This window comes from Mercurialis annua, linkage group LG3 (assembly GCF_937616625.2).
Source record: "Mercurialis annua linkage group LG3, ddMerAnnu1.2, whole genome shotgun sequence".
In the NCBI taxonomy this organism is placed as follows: domain Eukaryota; kingdom Viridiplantae; phylum Streptophyta; class Magnoliopsida; order Malpighiales; family Euphorbiaceae; genus Mercurialis; species Mercurialis annua.
The window spans coordinates 72,354,113-72,365,451 of record NC_065572.1 but is presented as its reverse complement, the minus strand read 5'-3'; the positions used below and the strand labels follow the sequence as shown (position 1 = coordinate 72,365,451).

Here is an 11,339-nt window from a genome sequence, read left to right as displayed (position 1 = left end):
TCTTCTGTTGATATTGCGTTAATATTATATTGATATTTAGTTGATTTTATCATTAACGAAAAAGAACACATTATATGTGAAAATAAAATAAAAAAATTGAAATTAAATTGAAAAAATATTGAAAAAAATAAAAATTAGTATAAAAAAAGATTGAAAAATTTAAATCAGTTAATTTATTACATATGTTGATTTCGTGTTGATTTCATGTTGATAGTAAAACTGACGAAAAACAGCAGCAGTAAAAAAAAAGTCATTCCAAAAAAAAATCAAAAAAATCAAAAAAATAAATAAATTTAAAATATATGATAAATATTAAGTACAGGAATATAATGGTGAAAAAAAAAATCAAAAATGATGAAAGAAAATGTTGAAAAATGGGAGTTAATATAAAAAGTAAAGTTTTTTTCAAAAAGTAGTATAAAAGAAAAGAAAATTGGTATGAAATGTAAAAATTTAAAAGAGGTAGTAAAAAAGTAAATGTTGGAGAAAAGATAGTATTTCATATAAAAAGCCTTTTTTTTTTTTAAATTATCATACAATCTTAAATTGGCAAAAGCTTCTTCACGTATCAAATGAATATTGGGCCAAATCTTAAATGGGCAAAAGCTTATTCACTTACTAAATGAGTTTGGACCAAGTTGCAATGCAGGCTTATTAGTCCAAAACAGTTTGGGCCCTCTGGTTGGTTGTCCAATCCTTGTTGCTAATCTCTCATCTCCCTCCATGTTTGGGCTGCTTCTGTTCTCTCGGTTTCAGCATTAACATACACCTTTTCATGGTGCAGTTTTTTCTTTTCTGGGTTAGAGAAGAATAATAAGAATACACATTTTGATGATAGGGAAGTGCAATAAATTAATATTATATGACTTCTTGGTAACAAATTACAAATTCACTTGAATTCTTGTAAATCTCTTATTATAGTTGATTTTTTATCTTTAAGCTTTCAATTTTTTAAAAATACATAATGATTAATTTAAAATACATAAATGAGTTTATTATATTTCAAAAATTTCAACCAATATGATGGTCCTTTATAAAATATTTCTAAGGTTTTCTGAAAAAATGGAGGTGAAAAGTTGATTTTTTTTCTCCCATTCTCAGTAATAACAAAATTAAATATGTGACAAGTAAAATATTTTAAACTTTGAAATAAATAATCGAATGTTAAATATATATTTTAATTATTACAATGGACATATAAACATAGTTATATAAATTAATTAGTAATTTATCACGATTAAATAATATCAATATAATTTATTTATAGTTTCATTTCAAAGCTATGAATTTGATAGATAGGATAAAATTTACAATTTGATGAAAGTCATATTAACAAAATCTAACCATATGAACTTTCAATATGCAAATCAAATAAGACAAAATTAAAAAAAATACGTGAAGCTATAGATTACAAATAAAAATTAATTGAAATAGCATAAGCTAAGCCGAAATCCGATAAACTAACACTTTTTCAAGAGAGCATGGTTAGATTTATAGAACTCGTCCGATTCCGCATCTTCAACAAGTCACAACAAAAATTAAACAAACAAACACCATATACACATCAAAACTTCTTGGATCATCAAATTTTGAATATAAAGCTCCAACAAACACTAAATTTTTTTGAAATGATCCAAAAAATCCAACATGTAATAAGAAAAGTCATCCTAAAAAAATTAATTCAACCAAAAGAAGCTCCAAAAGGAGAGATTTATTGAATAAAAAAGGTGAATAAATAAAAAAATAAAAGAAAAAACATAACGAAAATCCTCCCCCTTTTGATGAAAGGGTTTTTAGAGAGAAGAGTAGAGAGAGAAGAGTTTTGGTTCATAAAATTATTTTTATTTCATAGTTAAATCGATCAAATTTTTTTCTCTCTTTATCAACTTCACCGTTATATGAAAATGATAATAGTTTTGTCATGGTAAAAAATAAACAAAATGATATTTACTTTATAAAAACAATAATCATAGAAGATGTTATTAAATGGCCTAATCACTCAAAAACCCCTCACCTTTAAACTTTTTTTCAATTCCACCCCGACGTTGAAAATTTGTCAATTTTACCCACTTTTGAATTTTCCGTTTTCAATTGTACCCCAATATTTTAATTTTTATTAATTTTTTTACTTAAATGATGAAATTATTCAATTAATTAAGTCTAAACATGAAATTAAATTATTTTTTATTCAAAAAAGTACAAATAAGTCCTTTATTTTTAAAAACTAACTAAAAACCATAATCAAATTAACACTAATTTAAATTCTTAATTAATTTAACTAAATTTAAATAAATTTTAAAAATATACAATTAATATATGCGAGACATGGAGAATGTTTTAAACAAATTTCCAAACGCAAAAGACGTTAATTTAATTTTTCAGGGTGCAATTGAAAAACAAAAATGCAAAATAGGATAAAATTGACAAATTTTCAACGTCAGGGTATGATTGAAAAGGGGCTAAAAGGTCGGAGTTTTTTTAAGACATTAGGCCTTATTAAATTATAGATGAACTAATAAAAAATTATTTTAATTATTACGTGTGTATCTAATTCACATATAATATATTAAATTTTAGTAAATAGTTTTGAAAATTAAAAAAAAACAAAAGATTGAAGATAAAATAAGAAAAAAACATAATACATATTAGAATTTCTGCACTTTAGTATTTTTGATATTCAAAATGTATTTTAATTGTCAACATTCAATCTATATATTTTTAATTTTACAGACATTAATGCCATCTATTATAACTAATAATGTCAATTCAAATAAAAAAAATTAATTGAAAATAGAAGTGTTGGAATTCAATTTTAATAAAGTTAAAGTATAAAAACAAATATAAAAATTCATTGATAAATAAAAGTATAGTGCTACAAACCAAAAATGAAAATGTTTATTTTACTAAAAATAAACATTGGGAAAGAAAACTAGAAAAGAAACAATTTTGAGTCACATGAGGGGGAATGGGATCATCACATACTGAAACAAAAGGAGATAATAAAAAAAAGTTGAGCCACTCTCGGTTTTGACTCACAACCTCCACTTTATATTATTTTATTTCAATTTAAATTTTAAATTTAAAAATCACGGATCTTCAGTTCTCCTCTTCTATTATACTCACTCACTCACTCACTCACTCACTCGCTGAGTCACCAGAATCTAGAACTGAGCTAATTTACCTGAAAAAATGGCATCATCGTCATCATTATCATCGTCTTCTTGTTTACGAATGGAAAATCTCTTCTTCACTTGCTCAACTTTCTCTAAGTTAAAGCATTATTCGATTTCTTATTCTCAGTTTAATAAAAACATCGGTTGTGATTTTTCTCCAAAACTTCCGCTTCTCAAAACGCAGCGTCGTTCTCTCTCCGTCAAAGCTTCATCCTCCACCGCAATCGCTGAACCTGAAGGCATTAAGGTTTTATTATTTCCTGTCTGTTTATCTCTCTGTTTATTAATTTATGTATATAATTAACCGTCGGTGATTTATTTGTTATTTATTTTTTGGATTTTAATATGTAGATTAATTCACTGCCGACTAAGCCTATTGAAGGACAGAAGACAGGAACTAGCGGTCTTCGAAAGAAGGTGTTTATTTATTATTTAGTTAATCATTTAATTTAATTTTGTTTTTATTTTTGTGTTTTATTTTGTTTTTTGTTTTTTTGTAGGTTAAAGTTTTCATGCAAGAAAATTACCTTGCGAATTGGATTCAGGTATGATTCTCTTGAACTTACCAGTTTTTCTGTATGTTTTTGTTTTATGTTTTATTTAGTGAAATATAATTGAATTTTCTTGGATGATATTATGATATTATGCATAGGCGTTGTTTAATTCGTTACCACCAGAGGATTACAAGAATGGAGTATTGGTTTTAGGAGGGGATGGTCGTTATTTTAATAAGGAAGCTGCACAGGTAGTATCTGTTTGTTACTTAATCATCAACTTGGATTTAAATTTATTTGAAATTACTGTATTTCTTATCGATGTACTTTTTTGCGGATTATAGATAATTATCAAAATTGCTGCTGGTAATGGTGTTGGTAAAATCCTTGTAGGCAAGTGAGTGTTATTATCTGCCTTTTGTTGTTATATTTATATTTTAAACTTATATGAAAGCGAAAATATTTTTTGTTTAAATGACCTATGGTAACACCAAATAATATTTATAGTTCAATTTATCTTTGCATGGTTTGGTTATGGACGCTAATTTTCCACCATTTGCAGGGAAGGGATTATGTCTACACCCGCTGTTTCTGCAGTTATCAGAAAGCAGAAGGTGAGCGCATAGCACGTGCTTCTCATCTCTGTTTCTTCAGCAGTGATTTTTTTGTCTCTGTTCAAATTTATTTGACTACATTTTCCCATCTTGGTTCTGTAATCTAATAAATTTTAAATTTACTTTGACAGGCCAATGGTGGATTTATAATGAGCGCAAGCCATAATCCTGGAGGCCCTGAATATGATTGGGGTATCAAGGTGAGTTTCTATAACTGTTGCTTGTACACATGCAGATGACGGTTTTTCATCTCAATTCATGTCCTGTGGTATTCTTCTGCCCACAGTTGCAGTATTTTCTTATTTTAGTGTGATAGGGTTATATATGCATAATGCAGCTAAAAAAACTATTAGTCTGTATTATCTTCTTTATCCATCGTTTAACTTGAATAAGTTAAAGCCTCCCGACTCTTTTGATCTACTAGTTACATAACATTCTGATTGGGAATTTTTTTTATGCCATTATGCGTATATATAGATCAAGTTTTTTGCGTAAACTGTTTTTTCCTGTATCCAATCATGTTCTGGTAGTTTCCTTTTTCACAAAGTGAACTTAGTGAGTACTAATTTCCCATACATATGTGTGCTGTTATGTGGGAACCATTAAGCTATCTTGTCATGTAAAATGTTTCTGTTGATTTTTCAGTTTAATTACAATAGTGGACAACCTGCACCAGAATCTATCACCGATAAAATTTATGGAAATACCCTATCTGTAAGTATGTTGTTGTTTATCTTTCTTAAATCTGGTTACCTGCTGCCTTCTTATATGTCCTTTCTTGTAGAGAAAATAAGTATTAAGAATGCTTTATCTGATCATATAGTTTTACCGGATCCTTGTGTTATTTGATGATATATAAAATGTTACTTATTTAGCAACTTGACTAAATCCTTCTAGCCAACTGGAGCATGCTGGAAGGAGGAATTTTCTAGTTTCCTATTATTTGCCAGAACATAATCTTATATGATATATAGTTTACTTGCTTGTCAATAGCAAGGATTGAGAATCACATTGAAATCCTGATGAATGAACTGTCTTTTATAGTCTGCATTTGTAAAGAAAACATTGAAATTACTTTAACTCGTGAGAATTTGAATCCACCTTCTTCATCATTTAGCGGACACACATATGAGAAATATGAAATTGAAATACTCATCAGGATCCTTAAACAAAATATCTTGGCCTCAAACACGCATTCTATTGGAGCAGCCTTGGAAAGTATCATAGGCTGGAGCAATAAAGCGAAAGCCTGATTTTGTCTTTTCGTTGCTATGACAAGGTTTATCATCTTTCTGGGCTTAACTTTCTGTCAAAAGTCCTCATTGTTAACTAAAACTTGGATAAACTTGCTATCTGTCATCCTAGCCAAGTAGCCGTTGCAATCAATTAAACTAATATTTTCTTATTGAAGTAATGTAGATGATATTGGCAGAAACTGAATCTCACTTTGTTAAAGAGTCACCTGAATATGTAGTTTTGCTTCTCTTCCATGTTCTTACAAAGTGTTTTACAAGCCTACTTTTCGTGAGCGAAGTTCCACATGTTAGACTACAAGTCAACATTATCGGCTTTCCATTTATTGGATATTTAACTGGCTGTTAGCTGACTATAATCATCCTGTTTTGAGTTTATTATTATTAACTGTAGTTGCTGCTGCCGTTGAAATTGTTGTAGTAGTTGTTGTTGCTGTTGTTTTTGTTGTTATTATAATTATCATATGTATTTAACATGCAGATATCTGAGATCAAAATGGCTGATATTCCTGATGTTGATCTTTCTTCACTTGGAGTTACAAAGTATGGAAACTACATTGTTGAAGTAGTGGACCCAGTTTCTGATTACTTAGAGCTAATGGAGGTAAGAAACAAAACCAGTCCAGTGTGGATAGATCATGATTCATAAGTAATTGTGTGAGATTCTTTGCAGAATGTCTTTGATTTTGATATCATCAGAAGTCTTCTTTCACGGTCAGATTTCAGGTATATGCATCTTATGCTCTATCAAATCAGAGTTTCCTAATTATATTGGGTGGTTCATGGATGTTTTTTTTTCTCGTGCTCAACCTTTGTAAGCTTGAAGTTGCAACGAGTGTTCTTCTTAGAAATATGATTAATAGAAATCGGCTGATATTAATTGATTGGTGAAAGGTGGGATTTTAGAAGGTAGAGTGTAAAACTCACATGCATATAAGATGTGATGGGATCTAACCGTATCCAAAATCAATAGAACTAATCATTTTGGTGGTCTGGCCTTTTTCATTATAAATTCTTTATACTTCCTTTATTTTTGAAATGTGGGACAACTTTTAAAAGTTCTGTTGTAGGTTTATACTTGATGCCATGCATGCTGTCACCGGTGCTTATGCAAAGCCCATATTTGTGGACAAGCTGGGGGCTAGACCGGTATGTTGTGCGCATAAAATATTCAGAAAATGTGTGATTTCTAAATTTGCTGGAATTCTTGACTGATTTTTTTTTTAATCTAGGATTCAATTTTAAATGGAGTGCCTCTGGAGGATTTTGGGCATGGTCATCCAGATCCTAATCTAACGTAAGCATATCAGTAATGCTTAAAAGCTGAATGTGATCTGTAACTCAGAAAATTACTAACTTTAAATGGTCTTTTTAAACAGCTATGCCAAGGATTTGGTGAATATTATGTACAGTGAGAATGGGCCTGATTTTGGAGCTGCCAGTGATGGTAAGTCGGACGACTTGAACAGGTGGAATTTGATGTGTTTCCATTTCCTTTATATTTGTGCCTAGAATTACTTGCTTTTGTTGACTCGCTCAGTAATTTTTTGAGGTTTGTAAATGATTTTTTTTGTATGCTGAACTGAAGTTATTAGAAGGATATAAGGGAAGGCAGAAACTCGAGTATCATTGATAAGAAATGAGGATTTTGTGAACTCTATGAGATGAATGAAAAAATATATGAAATTGCAATTGGTTTCATCAGTGATTTCATTGCTAATATACCGGGATTCAGAAGGCATTAGTTCACCTAGTTTGTACCCTTTTGCCTCATAAATGGAGGAAATGGTGCACTTGTTGATGATTTTTATCGGTCAAAAAAGTCAAATAAGACTGAGTGGAAATTACTGAAGGACAGCTATAATCTAAGTGCTGAAGAGCCAATACTAAAGCTGATAAGTGAGCTGATATATAATTTTGGTGAGAGTTCATGTATATTATCATAGATTTCTAAGAAACTTAAGCTTGAATATATTGTACTGATAATAAGGGAGGCATCTAAAGTTTTGTGTGTATATTTGTAATTGTTCTCATATCTGTCTATTTTCTGTGATTGGCAATTACATTTGAGTCCTTGCACTACACCAAAAGTTTGAAATATGAGTCTCTGATCAGATTGCTCCATAAAAGTAAACTAAAATTAGCATGCTTTAATTTAGTTACAATTTTAATCCTTTTCCTTATCATCATTTAGGTGATGGTGACAGAAACATGATTCTGGGTAGAGAGTTTTTCGTTACACCGTCAGATTCTGTTGCTATCATTGCTGCCAATGCTCAAGGAGCCATTCCATACTTTAAAAATGGCCCTAAGGTAGGAAGTTGTTCAAAGTTTCTTTCCATATTTTACTTTCACAAAACAACAACGAATGACCTGTTTTTAACTTTCAGGGTTTAGCTCGGTCCATGCCAACAAGTGGTGCTCTGGATCGTGTGGCTGAAAAGTTAAATCTTCCCTTTTTTGAGGTGAAGCAGGAATGATCTTTTGAAGGCAAAAGAAGTTACAGAGGCAGTTATATCTAGTAAAATATGTGTTTTCCATTGAATTCCCTTCTTTTTTGGTTTCAGGTCCCAACTGGTTGGAAATTCTTTGGGAATCTTATGGATGCTGGAAAGTTGTCAATTTGTGGGGAAGAAAGTTTTGGAACTGGTTCCGATCATATTCGCGAGAAGGACGGCATATGGTAACTCTCTATTTTAGTCTGGCTCTGCAACTCAAGCAGTAAAGAGACTTTTTTTGACATTTTCTTTTGTTGCTACAAAACCATCCAACCATCTTACATTTTGTTTTACATGCACTTTATACCAATATGTGACCTTGTTAATATGCCTAAACCTTGTACATCAACATGAGAACCAGAACCACCCCTGTAAGTGTTATCCTGCATCCTAGAAACTTGGTGTTGGTTTTGAGTACAGCATATGATTGAGTCAAGGTCACTGGTTATTGTTGGGTAGTTATTACAGGATCAGTTGTTTCAGTTTTTCATGGGAACCTATTTGTTGGCAACATAGGGCCTGCCAGTTTGCCACTCTTCCATGAACTTTGTGTAGGGAACCAATTTAGTAGAGTTGGAGGCCTACCATGTACTTAGCTGTTTATCTCTTCCAAGGAAGAGAAGGATATGGATGGAGTGATAGTCCATCTTTCTCATGGAATTGTGTGTCATTCCACCCATCTTAATTTCATTTTATGCATATTTGATTTTTGTTATTTATTGTCAGAGGATCACAAAACACATTATTCATCTGATTTTGTATTACTTTTCTTTGGCTTATCAGAATCAATAATTTCCTTATCTGATTATCACAGCCTCATCAGAACCGTGTTCTGGCACATCATCAATTTTATGTTTTTAGCACAGTATTGACTAAATGCTGGTTTTATTTCCTCTAGTTCAATCATATTTTCATTTTTTTCTGCTCTATATGTGGTAACAGTAACTCTTGATTTTGATTTGTAAAGACAATGGTGCATAATTTACATGTCCTTTCCCCCCAGAATTACAGTTCTTACTGTTCCTCTTTGTTTATACCTTGTCAAATTTAATGTAATTAATCTAAAATTTTCCAAATGCCAGGGCGGTGTTGGCTTGGCTTTCAATTATTGCTCACAAAAACAAGGACAAGAAACCAGGGGAGAAGTTGATTTCTGTTTCCGATGTTGTGAAAGAGTATTGGGCAACATATGGAAGAAATTTCTTTTCTAGATACGATTATGAAGTAAGTATAATAACTGCAGTTTAATATTTCATCATGTTGTAATCACTGGGCTAATTTTTGGAATTTGGAACTGCTGGAGAGAGTTCGTTGACCTCTCTTGGGAGAGAAGCTACTCCTTAATGCATCTTTTTTTTTTTCTTTTCAAAGGAGTGCGAGTCAGAAGGAGCCAATAAGATGGTAGAATATCTGAGAGATTTGATCTCAAAGAGCAAACAAGGAGACAAATATGGTAAGATCGTTTGCAAATATTTTTCATTAATTATCTTTGGAATCCTATACCATTGACCACTGTAAAAAATTTCCAATACAGGGAGTTATGTCCTTCAATATGCCGATGACTTCAAGTACACCGACCCTGTAAGCCCAAATGCAGTGCATGTTTACGGATGTTTGTGTCATTAATTCCTATGGGAATGGTAATATAAAATTGGATTTCTTCAGGTGGATGGAAGTGTGGTCTCAAAGCAAGGGGTCCGATTTGTTTTTACTGATGGATCAAGGATCATATTCCGGTTATCTGTATGTGCAACTCCTGGTCATTTCGTTTAGCATTTGAAGTTTCAAGTAATACTCTTTTTGACATCATGATAATTTCGATGCATTCAGGGAACTGGTTCTGCAGGTGCAACTGTTAGAATTTATATCGAACAGTTCGAACCAGATGTCTCCAAACACGACATGGATGCCCAAATTGCACTTAAACCATTAATAGGTCAGTTTACAATGTTATGCATGCGTAAATTGTCAGTTCATTTCGCCCCCATCAACTTGAAAAAAAAATCAAAGGATCTAAATTTGTGGTTTTCAACGAAAAACCCATAACTTGTCAAATTTGAGTCATTTTACTCCCTAAACTGATATCAATCCGGTGTTATTTTTTATGGGTGAAGGTGTAAAATGACTGAAATCGATGAACTGTGGGTGTTTTTATCTAAAACCTCGAGCTTAGATTTTTTTGATTTTTTTCTCAAGTTGAAAGGTAAAATAAACCGTGATTGCATAAATTATTAACGATCGCCTTTAATAGTCATTATACTGAAGTGTTTTTGGTTGGTTTAGATTTGGCATTGTCTGTGTCAAAGTTGAAGGACTTCACAGGAAGGGAAAAGCCAACAGTCATCACATAAAAGAATCCATGCCCTGTTGATCTCTCGGATCAATTTACGTCCCGAGCTATGCTCAAAGGCAAGTCTGGAATGTTCTTCTGCCACGCATATGTTTTTTGTTCAATTTTGGTTGGTATTTGGCTACGGCATTACCATACAATAAAATCTCCCTGTAAAATAATATATAAACAAGTCGCAGATGAGAATAAAATATATTTATTGATTAGCCCTTTGTTTTTTCAAAATAAAAGAATAAATAAATATTTATTAATACGGTTGGAAACAGCAATAGGTTCTGTATGATTTGGTTTCAACTGATAGCGAATATGAGAAATCCCTATGTACTTTGTCCACTGCGTCGTTTGTGAAACGTCGTTTGTGAACATGTCCGTTCGTGAGTAGGACTAATAATATTTCATCATGTTAAATGTGCAAAAAATTTTGGTTAATTAAATTATACTATTGGTATTATTTGATAATGAGGTGAAATATTATCAACTTTGTTCATAGATTGTTCACCGAAGACATGGTAGACAGAATTTAAATAAGAATTTTTCAGCCAAATATATCTCCATTATCTAGGCATCCCATTTCAACTGACCCCAGTGATCTAGGTTGAACTGGGCATTGTCCGAAATTTCTTGCCTAAATATAATGTTAACAGATGTTGAAAGAATAACAAACATTATCAAGAATAAAAGATGTATTGGAGTATATGCATACATTCCCTGAAAATTAAAAAAAAAAGTACATGCATACATAGTGGAACAGGGTATCAAAGATGTAAAGCAAAAGGTTCATAAACAATTACAAACATCATTTTAAATAGATAAAAAGTAAGCGATTCTGCCTGTCTGATTTGAATAGAAGATAGCTTATCAAAGCCTACCAATCAGATTTTCCCGATCAATTGAAAAAGTCATTCTAAATTTTTATATTTCCCCTTCCTGTCCGCTTAAAAATACTACTGCTACGGC

At 31.4% G+C, this 11,339-nt stretch overlaps 1 protein-coding gene across 1 annotated transcript; it reads left to right on the top strand.

Moving 5' to 3' along the window:
- Positions 1–2,996: 2,996 nt before the first annotated feature.
- On the top strand, positions 2,997–10,588 carry LOC126673167 (phosphoglucomutase, chloroplastic). The gene is made up of 22 exons (XM_050367167.2): positions 2,997–3,420; positions 3,525–3,590; positions 3,674–3,718; positions 3,826–3,918; positions 4,012–4,064; positions 4,230–4,281; positions 4,413–4,481; positions 4,927–4,995; positions 6,016–6,138; positions 6,208–6,260; positions 6,605–6,683; positions 6,767–6,831; positions 6,914–6,981; positions 7,729–7,847; positions 7,925–7,999; positions 8,102–8,217; positions 9,115–9,256; positions 9,404–9,485; positions 9,567–9,613; positions 9,698–9,775; positions 9,863–9,968; positions 10,316–10,588. Exons 1-22 carry the CDS (start codon positions 3,190–3,192, stop codon positions 10,381–10,383), a joined length of 1,899 nt encoding a protein of 632 aa, XP_050223124.1. The 5' UTR covers positions 2,997–3,189; the 3' UTR covers positions 10,384–10,588.
- The last annotated feature ends 751 nt before the right edge of the window (positions 10,589–11,339 follow it).